At 47.3% G+C, this 22,405-nt stretch overlaps 2 protein-coding genes across 23 annotated transcripts in view; both read left to right on the plus strand.

Moving 5' to 3' along the window:
• PPFIBP1 (PPFIA binding protein 1) overlaps positions 1–12,057 on the plus strand; it is a 104,790-nt gene extending 92,733 nt beyond the window's left edge. For all 22 annotated transcript variants that reach the window (XM_064420689.1, XM_064420691.1, XM_064420690.1 and 19 more), the window contains 11 exons: positions 1,196–1,331; positions 1,614–1,742; positions 2,291–2,441; positions 3,668–3,779; positions 3,923–4,011; positions 5,813–5,935; positions 6,718–6,843; positions 7,662–7,850; positions 8,369–8,548; positions 9,179–9,244; positions 9,706–12,057. In XM_064420689.1, coding sequence (XP_064276759.1) covers positions 1,196–1,331; positions 1,614–1,742; positions 2,291–2,441; positions 3,668–3,779; positions 3,923–4,011; positions 5,813–5,935; positions 6,718–6,843; positions 7,662–7,850; positions 8,369–8,548; positions 9,179–9,244; positions 9,706–9,792 — 1,388 coding nt within the window. In that variant the 3' untranslated portion in view covers positions 9,793–12,057. The remainder of the gene's footprint in view (positions 1–1,195; positions 1,332–1,613; positions 1,743–2,290; positions 2,442–3,667; positions 3,780–3,922; positions 4,012–5,812; positions 5,936–6,717; positions 6,844–7,661; positions 7,851–8,368; positions 8,549–9,178; positions 9,245–9,705) is intronic.
• Positions 12,058–12,826: 769 nt separating this feature from the next.
• REP15 (RAB15 effector protein) lies at positions 12,827–19,674 on the plus strand. The gene is given in 4 exon segments (XM_064420722.1): positions 12,827–12,964; positions 12,966–13,123; positions 13,125–13,225; positions 13,228–19,674. Coding segments are annotated over 4 exon segments (732 nt in total). The 3' UTR covers positions 13,563–19,674.
• Positions 19,675–22,405: the final 2,731 nt, after the last annotated feature.

Consider the following 22,405-nt stretch of genomic DNA (forward strand, 5'->3'; position numbering starts at 1 on the left):
GGAAAATGGGACATGTTCATAGGTGTTCTGGCTGAACCATCTAAAGTTTGCCCAGCAGAAGGATACACTGGCAAAGCCTACAGTTTGTTGCTGGTCACAGCCCTTTTGTGGCCATCTCAGCATTAACTCTGTGGCTTGAGACCACATGTCCTAGCAATATAAGCTCTGCCTTGATGCATTGCTTACTTTTCTCATGGAAGTCTGAAAGTCCATTTAAAACACAAGTGATGGTCATTTAATTACAGAGCTATATTAAAAGATGTTGCAAGTCATTCCAGGCCTGACTGCCTTGCCACAGCGGCTTCAACTGAATAAGCTCGTGCTCTCACTTCCCCAGCAAGCAACTGGCATAGTAGTTTTATTCAGCTATCTGGCACTTGCTAGCACATTTCTGCTTATGTAGTCTAGTAGATACTGCAATTCTATTCGTTTTCTTTTTAAATTATGTTTAAATTGTCTTTTTCTTTAATAGTTTAGCTTTTGTGGCAACTTCCCCTTTGGGGACAAGAGCCCTCAGGTTTGTAGTGATGGAAAACAGCTACAGATCAAGGATTTAATGCTTTTAGAGTAGGTGGTAATGTTGAGAGTATCTGATCAGAGTTGTTTTGTTCACCCAGAAGATACAGTTCAGGCAGAGCCTAAACTCCATGGTGTTCCTCTGAGGAGGAACAAAATATTCCACAATTTGAAGAAGTGGGAGGAAGAGAGCCCTCCTTCTGGGGCAGGAGTTTTGTTGCTGGAATTTCCTGGCCAGGGAATTAAGTACTACAGGATGGATATCTGCAGGGAAGTTACTTGGCTTTCTGTGCTTTGGAGACTCCTGGTTTAGTTCCCTGCCACTGCACTGAATTGTTTCTGGGTACCCATGTGCCTTGGCTCTGTCTGTGAAAGCACTATAGGAGCACTCCCTGAGGGAGAGTAAATTTGGGATTTAAGTCACTGCTTGATTCATGAGGTGGATTTTCCCACCTTGGGTGCAAGGCGCTTAACTGAAGCAAAGCATTGCGGAGTACTACCAGCCAGGCTCATGAAGGAGGAACATGTGGCATTTCTCATAGATTTTCCCATCCCTCTTTGCCCCATTTTATTGACATGGTGGCTGTCAGTAATTTAGCAGGAGTCATTCCCAAGGTCAGGAGCATGTCTGTACAGTCCTGCACAAGAGGGTCTTGACAAAACTTTTGTTTTCTAACAGCTGAAACGGAGAAGGGATCTGCAGACCACTTGGATCTGGCTGGCTTGCCCCCTTGCCCAAAAGATAGTTTGCAGATGACACCACCTTCTCCAGATTCCAGGAAAAAGGCCAGAGGAATCAAGAAGTTGTTTGGAAGGTAAGTAAAAGATGAGAGATGACCATTCTCCAGAGCTGGGGCTTGGGCAGGGGTTTGCTGTGGACATACCTTCCTTTCTCCTCTGCCAGTGTGTGGCTCTGTGGTTTAATATCCCAAGAGCAGCAGCCCATGTGGTATTTGGGAGAGGTAACAGTGTATTGGGTAACAGATAGAAGAGGGTCTGCAAGCCCTGGGGGAGATCTTGCCTGTGTTGGTTGCAGTGGCAGCAGCAACATGCCTTTTCCTTAGCCAAATGTGAATGTGCTTGCTTTCTTTCTTTAGGCTTAAAAGAAGTCAGTCCACCACCTTCAACCCAGATGACATGTCTGAGACAGAGTTCAAAAGAGGAGGGACAAGAGCAACTGCAGGGCCCCGCCTGGGCTGGTCTCGGGACCTGGGGCAGTCCCACAGGTCAGGCACAAGTGCGGCCAACGTGTCAGTGCTTGGGTCCCAGCAGCTCCAGCCGAGCACAGGGCCCAGAGGAGAAGGGCAGTGCGAAAATGAAACATCCCCTCTCCTGACTGGGCAAAACAAGGCCGCTTCCTCCTCTGAGAGAGGGTCCCTGCAGGGCTGAGGTGGGCTGGGTGGTGGGGTCCTGCTGTTAAGCTCTCGCCTTTGCAGGATGGGGCAATGAGGCAGCGTGTGAACCCTCATGTGACACTGACAGATACTCCTTCTGTGCCTTTCCTGCTGCACTTTCAGGGAGTAAAGGAGAAAGTGAAACATTCCAGTCTCACTCCAGAGCTGTAGCCATGCTAGGCAGCAGAGATGGCTATTGTGACAGTGGCAACAGATCAGCAGTGCCAGCACTTTTTTGTGCTGATGGTTCCCCCTCAGAGGTTGTCCCAGCTGCCACAAGATGTGAATTAGGCTTAGCTTTTGGCTTTATCATTATTTATGAGAACAGGAGATTGCAAGCACAGGATTTATCAGTCTATTTTGGGTAACATCTCCTGCAGTGAGCTGGACATGCCATTTGCTAAGTGGACCAAGGAGCAGGTTTGCAACTGGCTCCAGGACCAAGGGCTTGGCTCCTACATCAGTAATGGCAGGCACTGGATATTGTCTGGGCAAACACTTCTGCAGGCTTCTCAGCAGGATCTGGAAAAGGTGAGGAATACCAGAAACACCCCTTTCAAATAAAGGTATCAAAAAAAATCACCATTTCTGTGCATGTAAATCAGGTCTGTAAAGTGCACCTGGTAAAAAATGTAAACTAGATGAGTTTTCAAAATACTGTCACCTGCAATGATGCCAGATCAATTTTTTTTAGCTGAAGTTTTGTAGAAATTTAATGCTCTGTAATGAAGCTAATAATTAGAAATATGTGATTTAACTTTATTAAGCTTGGACACATCAATTGACTGTAGCACCCTCTCAAAATATATATGTGAGACTGCCTCATTATATATAGGTTTGTAGCCCTGCTTCATTAGCACCCATATATGCTACAGTTATTTTATGCCTATGTGAGAAGGGTGTAAAACAGTGCTGTTTTGTTCTGATTGTTTTCTGTCCACTTTATACAAAGAGGAAGGAGGATTTGTTACACACAGGTTGATCAGTCTCTAATTGTTGCAGAATTGCTTGTCTGATTTTAAAAATGAGAAACAAAGAAGAAATTGATTCAATTTAAACTTTTAATCCATAGTATTTGATAAAGTTTGAATTTTCAGCTTTTAAAAAATCACTCTCTTCACCAAATAGTAAGCCTGTTTTCTCAACTGTGTAGTTAGACTACAGCTGAATAAAAGAAGTGTATTATGAACATAATGGCTTATAATAGTGCTATCAGAGGTAACATTAATCACAAGGCACTCCTGAAAGTGAAATGGGATTAAAGAGGTCCTGGAATGGCTGCACTTGCAACTAAACTGCGAAATTATGTTACACATTTGGAAACATTAATAAATTTCAGTAATTCCTGGGACATTCCTATGCTCTTAACTAAATAATTATTTTAACTTCACCTACCTAAGTGGGAGAGGATTAATTAATCCTAGCAAGTATTTTTGAATGCTAACATTTTTATTATATTGTGGGAATTTTTTTAACCTGGTATGAAAATATTGTAGCCAACATTTTAATGCAGTTTAGAATCCACCACTCCTTAAATTAATCTGTCACACTTTGAAACTAATCCACCCCAGTAAGTGCGCCTTTCCCAGTGCTGAATGTCTGCTAAAACAACACTGAAATTCAGCAAAAAGAAAATGCACCTGCCAGGTCACCAGCAATGCTGTGAAAGTGTGACTCTCAGAAACCCTTTGTCACTCAGCAGAGTGAGGAATAAAACAGTATTGTCTCTAGATTTACTGCTTTTCTTCCTTTCACAGGAGCTTGGGATAAAGCACCCTTTGCATCGGAAGAAGCTCCAGCTTGCTCTGCAGGCACTGGGATCTGAAGAGGAGAACAACCATGGAAAATTGGATTACCACTGGGTTACCAGTAAGATTTTACTGCATGCTGAAGCAGTAGCTTTGGATAGGGGTCCTTAACCATGACTAATTTGGGGCACTGAGGATGGGCGCAGTAAGTGGTGCTGGGTAATGTGGCTGCCACTCTTAACAGGAGTGTCTGTCCTGCCCTAGGGTGGCTGGATGACATTGGCCTGCCCCAGTATAAGACCCAGTTTGATGGGGGGAAGGTGGATGGCCGCATGCTCCATTACATGACTGTGGTGAGTAAATGGTTTCTTCCTCTCCTGACATCCTTTCCATGTTCTTGGCTTCTCAGTGTTCAAATGACCCCTTTAAACCCTAACGAGTGTCCTGTGTTCATGCCAATAGCTGTAACCTATAGAAATCAGCTACTAACGGCTCACCTGCAAACATTTCCTAAGTTCTTTTCATCTCTAGAGCTACTAGGTTCCGGTGGAAGAGCAAACACAGTATGCAAGAATTTGGACTCATGCATGAGAAATGGACAATCCTGAGCTTAACAGCTGTGTGTGACACTGGTGTGCTGAGGCAGGGCTTTTGTACACAAAGGTGTGCAAATGCTGTGGTTGCCATTCATGCTTTTGTTGTTCATATTGTTATTAATTAATAGAAGCAGGTGGAATCTTTTTCTTCAGTTAGCAAGTATTCTATCAGCTTGCTTGCTTTCTTACATGGATGCTTAGGTGAAGAAAACCCAAGCAATTTCCTTTGAAGAAAATTGCAGTTCTGAGAGCCAGCTTGTTTGAAAGCAGGCTACACTTAACAGCTTTTGCATTTCAAAGTGCTTAGCACAGGCATCACCTCCCCTCTCCCCACTTCACTGCCAGTCAGGTTTCCTCTGTGTAAGGGCTCAGGTAAGATGAGATAAGACTTTCTTTCTCTAGGGACACAAATGCAAATTGAACATTGCTAATATTAATTCTTTCTGCACAACAAAGAAGAAATCAATCACAGCCCTGCTGTCTCATGAACCATGAGTTACCTTTTCATGCCACACTTGCATGTGTTTTGCATAGGTTTTATGTAATGGTTTGCAATTTTATTTATTATAAGATTATTTCTTCTCCTTATTATTATCTTCTCCTTCTTGACCCTGGGAGGTGTGATGCCAGCAGCCTCCATTAAGTTTGACGTTGTGTTGGAAGACTTTACTACCATTGTCACTGCCCTGTAACTCTAGATCACTGGGGATATTTTTAGAGCAAGTTTAACCATCAGATTATGACAACTGATTCACCGTAAATAACCAAACAGAATATGCAAAATATTAAACTAATACTTACGATCTTTTGAAGTTACTCCGACTCAAAATAAATAATAAGGAACATTTATTATTTTATAATAAATGAAATAGCAAACCATGACATAGTAACCTACTGTCAGATTCATCACAAAGTTAGGTGAACGCAGTGGGATGTTTGGGTAAGCAAAGAATCTTGTCTTAAATATCTGACAAAATAGATTCCAGTGCTCATAACTTATAAGTAAAACTGAAAAGATTAAGCCAGGATAACCCTGGAACAAGGGTGCATAAATTTATTTAAGTTAGCCAAATTACACTTGGACTTTGAGACACTTTCTTCTTCTCTCTTTTTTATTCTAACCATAGAGAATGTCTCAGTTTTCGGGGTAATTTATTTTTTCAGTTAAACTTCTCACTGGACATTTGAGGTAACTTCTGGCAGGATTAAATGCCAGCTGAGTCTAGTGTAGTGTGTTGGTGCTCTCCTGGCTCTTAACCTGTCACTGAGGATGTGTCATCTCACCCTTTTTCCCTCCTTGTTACCCCATGTTTCTTGTACTAAGCTCTGTACCCTGTGTGAAAAACATTCCCCAAGAGGTAGTGCAGTGCAACACAGGAAGTTTTTATTTTGGGACAATGGTTTGGTATAAATAATCTCTCTGACATATTAAAATCTTCCCCCAGATGTGTCAGATTTGCCATTTTAAGCCAGAGGCTAAGGCAGTCCCCTCCAGGAGGATGCTGCTCCCATGAATAAGCATGTCTCTGTTTATTAACTCCCTCTTGCTCTTTGACAGGATGATCTGCTCTCCTTGAAGGTCATCAGTGTCCTTCACCACCTCAGCATCAAAAGAGCCATTCAGGTTTTGAGAATAAACAACTTTGAGCCCAACTGCCTGCGCAGGAGGCCATCTGATGAGGTACTGCTTTACGAGGAAGCTGTGAAGAGGAGTCCTCTAGGGCTTTATCCCTGGTGTTTGATTACTCCTGCTCTGCTCTCTCCTCCTGTCTCCTCATTCTGCTTCATTTTTAGTTTCCTGTTTCTCATGTTGTTCTTTTAACCTCAAGCTCTGCCATCACTTACTTTTCTCTACCTGCCATGACCCCAAACTCATGTCCCCCTTTCCAAGTCTCCCGCTTCTCCTCCAAGCCAACACCTGGCTGTTTTGGCCCAGTGTCTGATGTGCTGTCTGGAAAACAAATAATCTTGAATTCGGTGCACTCTTGCCATAAGTCTTGTGCAACTCTCTAGAAAACTGATGGTTGAGTCAAAATTTTCTGTGTAAAAGGAGCTTGGCTCCATTACCAGACAGGAGACTGCCATCTGTTTTGGAAGCAGCAAATGCTGGATAGGGCAATGGATGATAGAGCAACCCAGACTCTTGGATTTAGATCCACAATGTGTATTTGCAAGAACAGCGCAGCATCTCATGGAACCAGCTGAATTTTCAGCTCTACTGGTAAAAATGGCAAATAACCCTAGTGCACAGCACAATAATCAAATGACCTGACACACCCCTGCCCAGACCCATCCCTACACTGCTCTTGCTGTGAGGTAGCAATCCAGAAAGAGATTCTTTTCTCAAGTGCAAAGTAGGATTGTATTCCTTAAGGGCAGGAGAAGTATGTTTCAGTAAAGATTGGGGCTAGGATTCAGCTGATTTGGGATGTCTCCTTACCTGCCTGTCCCTTCTGTTGGCAGAATAATGTGACACCTTCTGAGGTCACCCAGTGGACCAACCACCGTGTGATGGAGTGGCTGCGCTCTGTGGATCTGGCAGAGTACGCGCCCAACCTGCGGGGCAGCGGAGTGCACGGGGGGCTGATGGTGAGCTTTTGGGTGGCTTCTTCCATTTTAGGAAAAAAAAGATATCTGGGAACCACTAGGTCAATGTTCTGACATTTTCTTTGCTGCACATGCCTTTTCTGCTTATTCTGCTTAAAAAGAAGTTTCTTACCTTATGGTTTAAAGGATATGAATGTCTCGAGGGGAAGTAGTGTGGTTTAATACACTCTATTCCCCTCACAATTCTATTTTGGTATGGCATTCTCCAACTCCTGTCCTACAGTGCTGCCATGCTGTTGAACAGCCACTTTCTGCCTTCCTAACCTGGGTATGGTTTTCTTTTGTGGGGGAAGCTTGTTACCTTTATAAAATTTGGGATTACACCGTCAAACCAGGATTGTTTTTAATTGCTCTAGCATCACATACTCCAGACAAGAGACTTATATCTGCAGAAGTTTGTTGTGGTGATTAGGAGTTATATCCCTGCTCCAGACATTCTGTGTCTGTTTATTTTCCATGATTCCTCTGGCTACCTTTTTCAGAATTGGAAGATGATACTGGGTGAACATTTTGTGGCAGCTTCACACAGTACTTCAGTTAAGGGTGGATTTATCTGTTCATTTCTTCTTACCTGCCTATTGTTCCTATTTATAACTCCAGAAGGAAAGCCTGGAGGTAGTATTTTAGGAATCCTTTAATTAGCTAACATTCTTTCCTCCTCCTTTGTTGTATATTTCCTCTAAAATACAAACAAAAATCCTGAAGCAGCCTTAGGGAGTGACCAAGATAGGCCTGGATGCCCTTGAGATCTCATCAGACAGTACTGGCTTCAGCTGGATTCTCTGTGATTGGATTCCCAGGTTTTGGAGCCCCGTTTCAATGTAGAAACCATGGCCCAGATCCTGAACATCCCACCCAACAAGACGCTGCTGAGGCGGCACTTGGCCACTCATTTCAACCTCCTGGTGGGGCAGGAGGCCCAGCAGCAGAAGCGTGAAGCCATGGAGTCCCCAGACTACGTCCTCCTGACAGCAACTGCCAAAGTCAAGGTAGACCACTTGTTCTGGGAGGGGTGGGAGGTTCCAGGGAAGCATTTGGATCTCCGGTTGTATCCATGCTGGGAGAGTGCATCAGTAAGGTCTGATAAAAGGGGTTGGTTCCTAAGGAAAGAAGTATGAGAGCAGGATCTGGGAGATCTGGAGCTGACTACTTGTGTCTACCAAGAACAGGCCTCTTTTCAGCCTCTTGCAGATACAAGAGGTAGCACTCATGTTGTCCTTCTGTCTGTACTGAGAGATGTTTGGGAGGGAGACTGTCCCTTACTGTTTACAGACTCATGGTTTAATGTGAAATTTTCACCTCATTTGGGATCGTTTAAATGGTGGTGTCTTAAGAGTGGTAGAATGAGAGAGCACATTCTCCTTTCAGATGCCATTGAAATGAAATTCAGAAGATCTGTGTACTAGAGCATTGGTGTTTTGACCCTTTGTCATGGAAACAAGGGAAAGAGTAGGCCTGTTCTTTGCTGATTCTCTAACTCCTTGGAAAATTTCTCTTCACTTTTAAGCCAAAGAAACTTACCTTCAGCAATTTTGGGAACCTGAGGAAGAAGAAGCAGGATGATGTAGAGGAGTATGTGTGTTCTATGGAGCTAGGGCGGGCATCTGGGAGTGCATCGAAGAAGGGCTTTAAGCCTGGCCTGGATATCCGAGTATATGATGATGATGATTTGGACAAGCTAGAGCAGGTAAGCCACTTCTAACAATTCTGTGTCTTTGAGCTGTCAGGTTTGGTGGGAAAACCTTCCATTTCCCAGGGAAGTCTTCCTTTTGCTTTGGCCCGTGAAGGCCCTGACCTCTTGCTGTCACACTTCATTAGTGATAAAAGGGTCTGCTTCCAAGGAGGTTGAAGCTGTGAATGCATCACCTTTAGGGCCTGTTCTGGAGTAACTCTCCCCTGCTGACAGCCCATGCCTCTCCCTTGGTCTGAACATCTCAGGTGTAATCAGTAAATTGTGTGCTGCACTTAATTGTCACTCTGTCCTTGCAGGACAAGGTGGAGTGGTTTCACACTGACAGAGAGTGGGTTTGGATCTCAGGAGGTTTGGGATATTAGAAGAATGTTCTTCTCTGTGAGGGTTGTGAGGCCCTGGCACAGGTTGCCTAGAGAAGCTGTGGCTGCCCCATCCCTGCCAGTGTCCAAGGCCAAGTTGGACAGAGCTTGGAGCAACCTGGGATAGTGGAAGCTGTCCCTGCCCATGGCAGGGGATTGCACTGAGATGATTTTTAAGGTCTTTTCCAACCCAGTCCATTCTATGATTCCACTCTATGATACAAATAAGTTGTTATTAATTCATTATTCATTTTGGTTTTTATAGATGGAAGATTCAGAAGGGACGGTGAGGCAAATAGGAGCATTTTCTGAAGGCATCAACAACCTGACAGTAAGTCTGTGAATGAGGTCTGTGCAGTAAGGTCTCTGTGCGATGGGTGCGAACCCCTTGGCAGTCATTCACGTTAAACAGTGTCAGTGAGGTCCTTTGGGTCTCCTGCAGAGACAGAGGGCACAAAAAACCCAAATGGTTCAGGAAGGTACCTATCCATCCTGGTGGGTAGGTTTGGTGGCCTGTGCTGGCTCCCCACACACCAGGGAGGGCAGAGGACACAGCCCCATTGCCCATGGTCAGGGCGTTTCCAGCTGGGAGTCAGGCTGCATTTTCTGGGTGGAAAGCCCTAGCCACTGGGGCCAGCAGACAGCAGTGAACTGGTTTTGCAACAGGGTGGGTGAAAACCTCCCTCAGCAGAACAAAGCAGTGACTGGCAGGCAGTGTTTGCTGCCCAGCACAGGACAGGTGACTGACTCCAGTTTTGAGAAACCTTGACTCTTTCCTCCTTCCCTTTCCAGCACATGCTGAAGGAAGATGAAATGTTCAAAGACTTTGCCACTCGCTCTCCTAGCACCAGTATAACAGATGAGGACTCCAACGTGTGACAGTCACCACCAGGCACTGACAAAGGCTCATTCTCCTGCATGCAAGGACATCCCTGTTCCATATGATGGGCAGAAGATCATGTTCTTTACATTGCTCTTGCTTCTGTTTGTTAGAAGTAACACTGAGGAGTGGAGAATTTTAAAGAGAAAAGGAGAAAATCAATGTGCCTACTTAAGTTGCCATAAAAACCACCCAGACACTGGTGAATGGTAATTGTTTTAACTCTATTTAATGTACAAACTGGTAATATGTTTCAGAGTGTTGTGTTGAAATTGATGTGGTATGCTAGTGCTCCTTTTGCTTATTCCTGGCCTCAGATAATCCTTTGTACTGTTTGAAAGGAACAGAATGTGTTAGGTGAAGGTGTTGCATCTGTAGATAGCACACATCAGCTCTCTCTGCGCTCACAGCTGAAAAATAGAAGTTACTTCTCTAAGTGCTTTTCTTTGGCACAAACACCAGTTCAGCCCTATCCAATGTAGGATTTTAGTCATCCGTGCCCTCTGTAAGCTCCCTGGTAGCTCTTGACTGTTGCTCCTATTTTTATACTGTTTTATTAAAAAAGTAGAAAAAATAGAAAAAATAAGTCTATGAAGTACATATAAAAGCAAAAATTTAAATTTTGTGAGATAGAGTGATGGAAAGTTGAAAGTGTGCGAGGGAAGGGGAGAAGATTGTAAAAAAATTATGCCAGTTTGCATACCAGCTGGTTACTGGGAAAGGCAGGCTGACCTTTGGAACTGTTTGCTTTCATTGCTTTATATTGAATGTATAGTTTAATGATTTTCCATTTGAGATGAAACTATTCTAAAGCATGTTTTTTCTAGCAGTGACTCATCCAGGAACTGCACATTTTAAAATGTCTTCTTCTTTCTTGTCCCCAGCAGCAGTAGTTAGTGTGTTCAACAAGGTTATTAACACTTCCATGATTTAAAAAAAAATCCTTAAAGTTGAAAGTACTCCCTGCATATGGAAGGGATATTTCTGTGCTGTGACTAACACGAAGATGGTGTAGTTGCAAGAAAAATAAAGTTATATAGAGAAATGTATAGGAAAGATATTATTTCATGTTATTAAGCCTAAGGTGGGACGTCTCCTCCAAAATTCAGATATCAAATGTGTTGCTCATCATTTTACCTTCTTAAAGCACAGCTCCTCTGCTCTTGAGGATCATCAGGTTTTAAAATTCCTAACTAGCCAGTGGGAATCTTGTGTCAGACTTCTAGTATTGCAAGGTGTCCTAGCCAAAAGCAAGCACACAAACAAAAGTAACTTTTTATTCTAGTGGTCATTTGTATGGGGTTGAATGTTGCATGTATTTTAGCACAATGGCATGAAGCTGCTTTGCTCTATAAAAGGCAAACAAAAGTCCAGCTGGAATTGTTCCTTGCAGTGGTGTTGCTTTGCCAAATTTTGTCGCTCGTTTTGTCACTCTCCTTACTGGAAGTGAAATCATTCCTGGTGTCATGCAGGGGATTTGGGGTTTGTGCTGACTTCAGGGGTGTTTCTGAAACACTGTTAAAAAAGCTAGGAAAGGAAGAAAGGTTCTTCCTAGGATTTTCAGGGAGCTCCTGTTGGATCAGAGGCATATTCCAGCTTTAGAATAATGTATGAATAATGTAAGGACTTTTGAAGAATGTGCAGTGTAGGTGAGTATTGATGTACCAAGATGCAAAATTTAATGTGGGAAGGTTTAGGGTACTTGGGATGTGGATTCAGGCCTCCCTTTTTGTGAATATTCTGCAATATTGTTATTATTTACGAGGAAGTTGAACATAAAACCCTGTGGAAGCATTGGGAAATGTGGTACAGGCTTCCAAACAAAAGTATTCCTCTGGATGGCTCTCACTAGTCACTGGCTGCTGGACAGGACTGGGTATTCACAGCGGGGGAAAAGGGAGCCAGTGACACAATACTGTGTCCTGAAATAGCCACAAACACTCTCCAGTTTATCTGGAGTGTTATTAGTGAGGGCAGTGATCATTTATGATCATTTATTGAAGTGCAGTGTAAGCAGCATTCTGCTCCAAACAACACTTTGCTGGCAGCCAGGTCATCCCCTCAGAGCTACCATCTGGGCCCTGGTTCTCTTACAGGGTGGAGACACGAGAGAGGCGATGAAGTCAGGAGGTTTTTAGGTGTTTGGTGTTTGTGTGCACACTGTCCATACCATCGAGGTGTTTAATTGTTGCCTCTTTGGAGAGGACATTGTAACTGCTGTGTATTACCATGTGAAATCCAGTAAAGTCTGTGGAAAATGCCAAGTGTTTCTGGAAGCTGGTTTCCTTTTTCACATCCTCTTTTTTTTTCCTTTTAATTTTCCATGGAAGCTTGTTCTTGCCCCATGGAAGGGGCAAAATTACACATTTTTTTGTTGACTCATTAATTAGTTTGTCAGTAGTGTCTGCAGCAGGGCTCGACTAACAGCTAAGAAATCAACTATATCAAGACTTTTTAGTTATTTCTGGGGTCCAGATTTGAACCATCTTGGGTTTGGTGTGGTGAGAAGTTACATGATCATTGCTCAGTATGTGTTCTCCAGAGGGAGCCCTCCCAGGGTGTTCTGTCCCTTCTTGCTGTGAAAGAGACTCTCTCTGGTCCCAAGTGTTAATCTCCCTTCTCTGGACATAAAAAGAAGAAGGTGGTTTTATCTCCAGGCAACACCTTGTGCAAAAAACCTGGTTTCTGTGCAATAGTCCTAAAAAGGAGATCCAAGGAGATAAGATCATACTGGAATGAGATAACATCAGCCAAAGAAATAGTGCCAGAATTAACAATAAGGAAAACAAGCACAGATGAATTCACTAAGTGTGAAAGCTATGGGACCTGTTGGGCTTGTCACTGCTTAGTCAGCTGTGGAGAAACACACCCAGGAGAAAGCCCGGCTGCCCTGTGGGCGCACAGAGCTCAGTTCTGCCATCACCTTCACTGGGAAGGCTGCAGGTATCCATGTGCAGCTGAATAGGTCTGGCTGAGCCCAGCACCTGCAGAGCCTTTGCTAGAAAATAAAGGTTTGTCCCTGAGGCAGTCTACATGTGGAAACAACCTCCTCTGGCAGAGAAAATGGGCCAGAAGGTCTCCCAGTAGGACAACCAGGAGAACAAGGCTGAAATGCTGGTCATCTGTGAAGTCTTCAGCCAAGGTGTGTTCTATGCATCTCAAAGGCTGAAGGGACTATCTGGGTTTCGTGGATCCTCAAAGCAAATTTCAGCCAGCCACGAACACACTGAGCGAGATCTTCCTGGTCAACTTCATCGTCTTCTGCGTGGGAAAGGTCATGGCAGAGCAGATCATGACCAGCAAAATGACCAAGCAGCAGTCCTCCCTGTTTGGACTGGATCTGGACTCTGTGGGGGTCTGACAAACAGATCAAGATGCAGATCGCCATGCAGGCTTTGCAGCCGGCTGAGCTTTCCATAGTGACAGCCTTGCCAAGGATTGCTGCCGGGAGGCTGGTCTGGTCGATGAGTGCTTCCAGAACACGAGCAGGTTTGAGAAGCTGGCCAAGTTCTGCCGCCTGGTGGGACAGGACTGCCTGGGCTTGTTCAGCATGTTTGGCATGCCAGGGACGCCCAAGGACATCTGAGGAGTCTTGCTGGACAGAGTTGCCAAGGAGGAGCAAAAATGCCACCTGTTGGGCAGGAATGCCCCGCGGCAATTTGCCACCAGCACTGACAGCTCCCTGCCCACAAAAGACATGCTGGAAAATTGCCTGGACACCAAAAACAGGCTGAAGGATGTGGGCAATGTGTACTTAAACTTTGTGTGAGCAGCTGGGCAGGAGCAGCAGCTCCGTGCAGCAGCAGGGGCCAAGTGAGGCTCAGCTCTGCCCCTCTGTCTCCCCTCCCCACACTCCATTCCCTCCACCTTCCCCTCAATCCATCATGTTCTCTTAGCTCCTGTAGAAGCCAGGCTGAGTCAGCCTCTCCAGATTTTAAAACAAACAGGATGGATCTGGCAGAAAAATGCATTTATAGAAGGCACAACGTTTTCCCAGAACATTTTGTTTGCCAGACATTAAGTTTTGGCTGGAGCTGCTGAAAGCTTTATCAGCCAGAGCTCTGGGGAGGTCCTGGTGAATTTGACTGAGAGTCTTTGTTTGCAGTGTGGCAGACTTTTTTTCTGTCCTAGGAGGGTGAGTCTGTAATAATGGAAATGTGCTGGTGCTTGTCAGAAGAGTTGCTATGAGTGTGAAGGACAATACCAGTGAGCTGGTTTCAGTTAAGAGGAAAAGCCCTTCCCAGTGCCAGAAATTTCTCTTTCTCTGAGAGAGACTTATTAATTACCTGCTGCCTAATTGGTGCCAGGCTCCACAGGGCCTTGGAGCTGTGAACAAAAGGCAGGGCTGGAGCCAACTTCAAAGCTTTTCTCACTGAGTGGCTGTGTCAGGGCAAGATGTGGCAAAAGCCAGGGGCAGGTGTTCAAGAACACTTGGGAAAAATCAAGCCACAGGGACAAAAACCAGGCCTGATGTAGGTAGGACCTTTTCATAGCAACAGAGGCAACCCCTGACCATTCACAGCAGAGAGCAAATCTGGAGAAGGCATGATTATGTCACTTGGAAAATTTTTTCACTAGCTTAGAGCTGATGGTATTTATGGGCTTGATTTATTCTATTTCCTTCAGCTTTTACTGTACTAAGGCTTTGGGGTTATAGAGTTATAATTACTTGCTTTAACCAGTGAAGGACAACCTGATCCATATTTAAACTGGTAAACTCACTTTGGTTATAGCTGTCTGAATAGTCTTGTCAGTCCAAAACTCATCTGCCGCTAATCTTCATATAAATTCAGTCATTTAACAGAATAAAAATAATACTGAAAACACATTCATCTTTCACTATTTACTGTTCAAGTTGTAAGATGGGGGAAGCTGTGAGAGCTGAGAATCAGAGGCTGTTACTTAAAGAGCCATTAAAAAAAGAGCCTAAAGAGGCTGAGGCATCAGTGCCAGGAGTGTTTGCAGCATTCCATGGCAGAGGCAGGAAATCTGAAAGGGGAACTGAAATAAAAACAAACACAGAGAACTGTGACATTTTTGCTGAGTCACAAACGTAGCTGGGTTTGAAGGAGGGTTTCAGTCCTGAAACAGTTAATTGAGATAGGATTGTTTTTAAAGAGCTGCTGTTACTGTATTCTCTGTGTGTGGCTGGGTTTGATGGGACAGAGGAGACAGTTTTGGTGTGTTGCATAGAGAACCTGCATAGCTGTGGGGGATAGGTTTTTTTTCCTGTTTAACAGAAGAATCAACATTGCAGCAGGATTGATACTGGTTTATAAAAGACCTGCAGGAAGCTTTAATTTCACATTAAATTGGTATATTATAACTAGTGTGACTTCACCTCTCCAGTTCTTTAGAAAAGCTGGCTTACTTGAAAACTGGGCTTTTTTTCCTTTGCATGCTTTCTCAATAATAGAAAGGAAAGGGGAAAATCAAAATGTCTTGACTGTATAGAGTTTGAACTATGAGAGTTACACACTGGGGTAGTTGTTGATTTGATTTGTGTCCTCAAAAGGCTCTGGTACCCCAGAGATGGCACATAGGCTTGCTATGTTATTTTGGGAGCTGGGTTATGTTGCCCAGGCTGCAGCACACTCTGACCCTTTCCCTTGTGGGCTTTAGCTCAGGCCCCTGGGCCCTCAGCCATGGTGGGAATTGGCCAAGGCTCTGGACTCTGGCTAACAGTGAAAAGTATTTAACCATGTAACTCTGACTGTGTTCATCTGCTCAGCCAAGCTGGAGCCTCAGCTCAGGTGACTCACATCCATCCCCAGGCTTCTGTGACTGCACGTGCTGATGGACCAGGTAAAGTGCAGCCCCCAGCCCATGAAATTCCCAGGCACTTTGTGTAGAAACATGACACAGTGTTTGTCCTGGGTTCTGAAGAACCCAGAATTCACACCTTTGTCCCTTAGCAGTGTTTTCTGTTCTAATTTCCCTCTGAACACTCACTGCTGGGATACACTGGGGAAAGCCCCGTCCCTGCATGGGATGGAAACTTCTCCATGTCTCACCAAGAGGTTCAAAGCCCATTTGGTTTTCTGGAAGCAGTTGATGAACTCGGTCTTGCTTGGAGTCTTGCTCGGAGGGTCAGCATTCCCTCTGCCAGGAGAAGGGGCAGAGGACACTTTGGTGAGAACGTCCCCTTTGGGAAGGTTCCACCTCCCTGCTGTCCAGAAGGCACAGCAGAAATGGGTGTTGAGACCAGAACTACTGAAAATGAGGGGCTCAGGGAAAGGCAAACTCCCTCTGTGTGCCAGAGGCTCCGTGTGCTTTGCCAGAGGTGCCCCAGAGCAGCGGCACCTCCCAAGCTGCTGGGCCTGGATCCATGGCTGTGCCGCGGCATCTATCCAGACCTGCTGGGCTGGGAGCTGAGGTGTCCCCCCGCCTTCATCCGTGCCCCCCTGTGCTCCCCATTTGTTCCAGCTGCTGCACTGCTCCTGCTGGCCCTTTCTTCTGGCTCTGTCTCCCTTTTCTGCTTTGGCTGGGCTGTGGGAATGCCTCTGCTGCCTTCTAGAGCTGGGTGAGGAGCACTCGGATGTCATCCAGGGTGCAGTTCAGGATTTGTTGTGAGGACAGAAACCTAAGGGACCAAGGTGAAAGCAAACCTGGGCTGGGCATGGCTGGGAGCCTGAATCCCAGGGCCTGCTGCATTTCCCAGGAGGATGCACAGGAGTGGTCAATGCAGGCATGAAACAGAGCTGGATGCATCCCTCTGCAAGCACAGAATTTCTGGGCCGGGCTGTGGGCTGTCCTTACCAAGGGGACAAGTGACCCCTGCTCATGGATGGCTGGAAATTACCCAGGTGGGATGGGGAGGAGCAGAGCTGGAATCACCAGAGCTGCCTCAGGTCAGAGGACATTGGCACTGACCCGGTGATGGAGATTTGCTTTTGGCCACCTTATCTTTGTTTTGTGCACAGCAGGTATCACTTGGAAAAATGGCCAGAGGATGCATTAAATGCCTGCTTAGGGACAAGCCCCTTGCTCCCTGCCTCTCTACTCCCTCTGCTCCTGCCTGTGGACTGTGCAGTGTCCTTGTTCCCACCATTTCCTTTGCCAACTCCTGTGCTAACATAGCTCCAGAGCTCTCGCCAGAGCCAGAGCTTCCTCATTCAGGGTCTGCAAATGAGGGCAGAAAAACACATTTGCTCTCAAAGGTTGGAAATGGGCTCTCCCAAAGGCAGGGATCCATGGGGTGGTAGCTCCCAGTTTGGGTGTTTGTTCTGGGTTGTGAGGGCACCTCGGGACACCCCAAGGAGCAGGAGGTGACTGGAGATGCTGATTAAGTCCTGCCAGGGCACAGCACCTGCCTGCCAGCCCCGTGTCCATCCCCTGCCTGCTCTCAGCTGCAAACAGGGCTGAACCACGAGGAGCATCCAGCAGAGTCCTGCCAGCCCCGGCTTCCGCTGCTCTGGGTCCCCAGCTCCTGGGCCTTTGAGGGATCTACGTGGAGGAGCTGAAGAACCAGAGGTCAAGTGGGATTAGATGAACTCTGCTCTCCCTGCAATCCTCCATTTCTCTGTGGGAGCCTTCCATCTCCCAGAGGTTGCAGTTTAACTGAATGGTGGTGGAGAAAGAAGGAAGAAGCCCTGGGATTCTTCAGGATGGGTGTTTAGGCAGCCCTGGGCACAAATCAGCATTTTTGTACAAACGTGCAGTCCCTCAAGCGCTTGCAATAGGTGCTAAATCTCCATCGTCCTTCCAAAAACCCAACCCTGAGGCACCTCCCAGCTTCCAGCAGCCACACACCCAGCGTGGGGGGATATTCCAGCGGGAGCGATCGCTGGGGTGGCCCCTGGGGTGGCAAAGCAAAGGGTGTCAGCTCAGGGCAGAGGCTCGGAAAGGGCCAACACAGCCCCAGGGATGTGTCGAGAGGGAGAGCTGGGGAGGCAGCTGGAATTGGGCACCGGGAGGGGACCCCGGGTGGGGAATGCGGGGAACTTCAGACCGCGGGCTGGGGGACCCAGCAGGCGCTGCTGGCTCCGGCAGGGCCCTGCCAGAGCTGGAGCCGTGGGATGCTGGAATGGCTTGGGGTGGAAGGGACCTTAAAAGCTCATCCTGCTCCACTCCCTGCCAGGGGTAGGGACACCTTCTACTATCCCAGGTTGCTCCAAGCCCAGTCCGGCCTGACCTTGGACACTGCCAGAGATCCAGGGGCAGCCCCAGCTTCTCTGGACATCCTGTGCCTCAGGCCCCTCACAGGAAAGAATTTCTTCCCAAGATGCCATCTGTCCCTGCCCTGAGTCAGTGGGAAAACATTCCCTGTTTTCCTGGCACTCCAGGGTGACAGGCACAGCAAAGGGAAGGTGTCAGGGATGGGGACCAGTGTAGCAGGCTCAGGGCCTGCGAGGCCTTGGCGGTCAGAGGCCTAAAAGCTAGGAAATGCCAAGTCAGCATGACTGGACCCTAGCAGCCCCTCTCTTCCTCCTTCAGACCCTGCTTATCTCTCTGTAAGCCCATAGGTCACTTTCCCCTGACCCTTACTATTGGACAGTTTTCAAAACCCCTGTAGGGTATAAAAACCCCCTGATTCTGCCGGGTTCGGTAGAAGAGCTGTCAATGGGAACCTTCGCGGAACACCCGAATGAAAGAACCCAGCGGAACCTCATATAGCACTTCTCCTTTCTCTCCCTGCGTCTGCTGCTGCGGTACCTAGCAAGCTAAAGAGCTGGAAATCACTGAGAGCTGATAATCACTGAGAGCTGAAAATCACTATAGCTTGCCTAGGTTGCCTGAGCTCCCGCTGAGCTATCCCGGCTTCCGGCACTCCCTGCTGGGCATCAGCCCGGTGGGTAGCCGCCGGCAATAGCTGGCACTCCGAACTAAGAGACCAGGAATGTTTCCTCTTTTTCCTCTTGCTTTTCCCAGCTAAAAGGGAATTTAATCACAATGTCATATGACCTCAGTGAGGGCATGTGGCCATATCTGCTGTACTTATGGATACTTTATTCCCTGTTCAATCCTCTTCTTCTCCTTTAGCTCCCCATAGACCATGGGGACAGTGAGAGAAAAGCCACATCTGTGGACACAGAGGGGACCTTCCATCCAGAGCAGCTTCTGGCTGTGGCTGAAAGGTCAGTGAGTGGAAGACAGAAGTAGATGGACCCACAGCTCAGCTGGAAAATGTTTTCCACAGGTCCTGGAGGTTGATCTGGCAGGTATTCCCTTTGCAAAGCTCTGCTGTTGCTCCTCTCCCATCTCTGCTGTTGCTCCCTCTCCCACTGTCTCCCCACAGCTCTTGTGTCATTGTCCCTTGGCATGAGGTGATTTCTCTCTCTTGCTACTGGAAGGGACTAGGAGCTTCCTGAGCAGCTGGGGACAGACTGGCTGGATCCTGTCAGCTCTTTCTGAAGGGAATTGGATCTAATCCTGCTGGCTTCTCCCACAGCAAGGACTGCTCCTGTGTTCCCTGCTGCCAGGGAATGTTTGGCAGCCAAGCGAAGGAGAGGAAGAGAAATTATGCTTGCAGCAGGCATAGGTGTGTCTGTGCTGGCCGTGTACAGGGTGACCTTGGAATCGTGGAATCCTTCAGGCTGGAGAAGCCCTCTGAGATCACGGTGCCCAACCATTCCCCGGTTGTCCCCATGATATTTTCTGAAAAATCCTCTTTGCCCAGGATGTTTCTCCTGAGAACCTGAGAAGCCTCAGATAGTGTTTTGCTGCTTTGGAATGCAATATGGAGATTGTTTATCCAGCATGTGAATTGTTTTTACTTAATGACCAATCAAAAAGCCAGCCGTGTTGGACTCTCTGAGAAGTCACGAGTTTTTATTATTCATTCTTTTCTAGCCTTCTGATGTATCCTTTTCTCTATAGTTTAGTATAGTTCTAGTACATAATTTCTTATAATAAAATATAATAAATCAGCCTTTTAAGAATATGGAGTCAGATTCATCTCTTCCCTCATCCTGGGACCCTCGCAACCACCATACCCGGTGCTGCTGAGGCCACCACTGCCCCATGTTCCCAGGTGCCACATCCACACAGCTTTAAATCCCTCTAGGAATGAGGCCTCCACCACTGCCCTGAGAAGCTGTGCCAAGCTGGACAGCCTTTCCACTGTGAGACTTCCCAATATCCAGCCTAAACCTCCCCTGGGATCACATCAGGCCATTTCCTTTCATCCACTTCAAATGGTTCCAATCATTCCCTTCTCTTTCATCACCATGGGTTGCATTTTCCCCCTCTGATTTTATCTCTGTCAGGGATGTGAATTTTTCTTCCAGTCTTTTGGCAAAGCTCCTGACTAACTCCAGGAACTCCAAGGTTCATCCCTTCCCCCCCCCCCCCCCCCCCCGATTTTGCAGGAATGGTCTCTGGCAGCGACACCCTGGACAAGGTGGCCTCGCCGGGGCTCTACTAGCAACTGCCAGGTGCAGCTGCTGGATCAGGTTGAAGACTGAAAACTGCTTTTCTCCCCCTGAATGCCCAGTCCGTGTCCCCGAGAGGCTCCTTTCCTGCTGGCACCTCAGGGACACTCCCCAAGGCAGTGGGCAGAGGGAGCTGTGGGTGTCAGCGTGGGAAGCGTCGAGCTCAGCTGCAGCTGTGGGAAGAGATCTCCCTCTGGGCTGCAGGCACAGGGCAGGGCTGGGAGCTTCCTGGACACCGTTCCCATGGGAATTCCCTGTGTGTCTTGCTGGATCCCGCTGTGGACACGGTGCAGATAATCTCGATGGTCACAGTTGGGAACTCGATAAACTGGAAGCAAAGCTGAAGGGTTTGTCCACCGAGAGAAGTGGTGATTTATAGAGCAAAGCCTGTGGTATCTCACAAGGAGAATTTGGGATGGTCCCAATCCCTAATCTTTCTGTTAATTTTATTTTGGATGCTGCAGCCTGCTGTCCTGAGGGAGCTGCTCCTTTTTGTTTCCATTTAATTTTCTGTATTTCATTAATTATGTGTGGAAATCTGCTTTTAATGAAAAGGCCCAGGAGGCTACTGATGACATCCTGCAGGTGTGTGCTCAGACCAAGGATTGTTCTGGCTGGCAGAAGCTGCACCAATCTCCCAGGAATGTCAGTCTGGATTTTCTTTTCTCCCGGTTCTCCCAGTTGTCACTTTGGGGATGCAGTGCAGCCCTGCCCTGTGTATCTCCTAGAAGAGTTTTGGTGTTAAAAGTATTCTTTTATATTCTGCAGTATTTATAATTTGATTAAAAAGAATAAAACCGTATCAATGTGATTTGTATTGGTTCATTTGCATTGGTTAATTAAAGCAAATCATTGAGAAGGGGGTTGAGCAGCCCTTGGTTGGAGCTGGCAGCTCTTCTTTATTGTCTCTTCATTCTCTGAATTGCTTTGAGTTATTTCATAAGTAGTTACTGCAATCAAGATACACAGTGAGGAGAAACAGCATTTCTACCCTGCTGGATTGGGAAATCCAAGTCCAGTTCCTCAGAGGGATCAAGGGAACAGGGAGCTGAGCCTCAGGCTGGGATTTGGCAGTGGGAATTCAGTGAGGAGGGAGAGGAGAGGGGCGGGGAGATCCCCCAAAACTGGTTAAAGCTAATTCTGCTGGGTTTGGGTGCCCCAACCCCCCAAAAAATGATCCTGGTTAAAGGGAACTTGAGGAAGCAGCAGGATGTGCTGGGGGGGCTGTGCTGGAACCTCCAAACCCTGGGCAGGGATGGTGAGCAGTGCCAGAGACACAGGAACACTATGGAAGTGGGGGCTGTCACCTCCAAATTCCAGCCAGGAATGCTGGGCACTGCCAGCTCTTTGCGACACTGCCTGATCCCGAGTGTCTTCCCATTATCTTCTGTCGTGCTCAGCACTTGACACTTCATTAGAGACTCACAGGCTTAAAATCACATGAGAGCAGCTGGAATCACAGCCAATCACACAGAAGCCGGTCCAGGACAGGAAACGAGCTGTTCCACAAATTTATTTTTCCCAATGGGTTTTTAATTTAAAGCAGAACACTGGCCGTGTCCCGACCCCCCCCCCCCCCGACCCCATACTCTTTTATTTTTGGGGTTTCCCCATGAGAATTACCTGTCTAGGCTGGATAAAAAATTCAAAACAAATTCCCCCAGCTCTGCGGCGTCCGTCCCGGAGCGGCTCCTCGGGCCCGCGGCGAGCCCGGTCCCCATCTGAGCTCCAGTCTTGCTCCGGTCCTCCGGCCCCGGGACTCCCAGCGAACACGGGCAGGACCCGGACCCGAAGTCCCTGTCCCGGGGCCTACCGGTCCCAGCCCCGGTTCGGCCCACGTGCGAGAGCGCGGAGCCGTTAGCGATGGGCCATCCCGGAGTGGAGCCGGGGCTCCGTGAGGCGGGGCCGGGGTGGAGCCGGGGCGGGGTCAGGCGGGGCTGTTGCTTCGAGGGTGGGGCCGAGCCCGGCTCAGGTGCGCGGGGCGGGGCCGACGTCATTTAATCCCCGGAAATCATTTCGCCCGCCATTTGCTCGCTCAGAGCACGGTGTGGGTCGCGGCTTCCTGTGCGGGCTCCGCAGATGAAGCCCGGGGGCTTCGGCCTCCCTTCCTGTCCCCCCCTCTACCCCTCATTCCTTCTCCCCGTATTCCTTTTCTTTCTGCTCCTTTCTCCCCTTCCCCTCTCACCCCAAAACCCTTCCCTTCTCTCCACCCAGACCCGACCCCATCATTCCTTCCTCT

The sequence above is a fragment of the Passer domesticus genome, chromosome 5, assembly GCF_036417665.1.
Source record: "Passer domesticus isolate bPasDom1 chromosome 5, bPasDom1.hap1, whole genome shotgun sequence".
Taxonomy (NCBI): Eukaryota; Metazoa; Chordata; class Aves; order Passeriformes; family Passeridae; genus Passer; species Passer domesticus.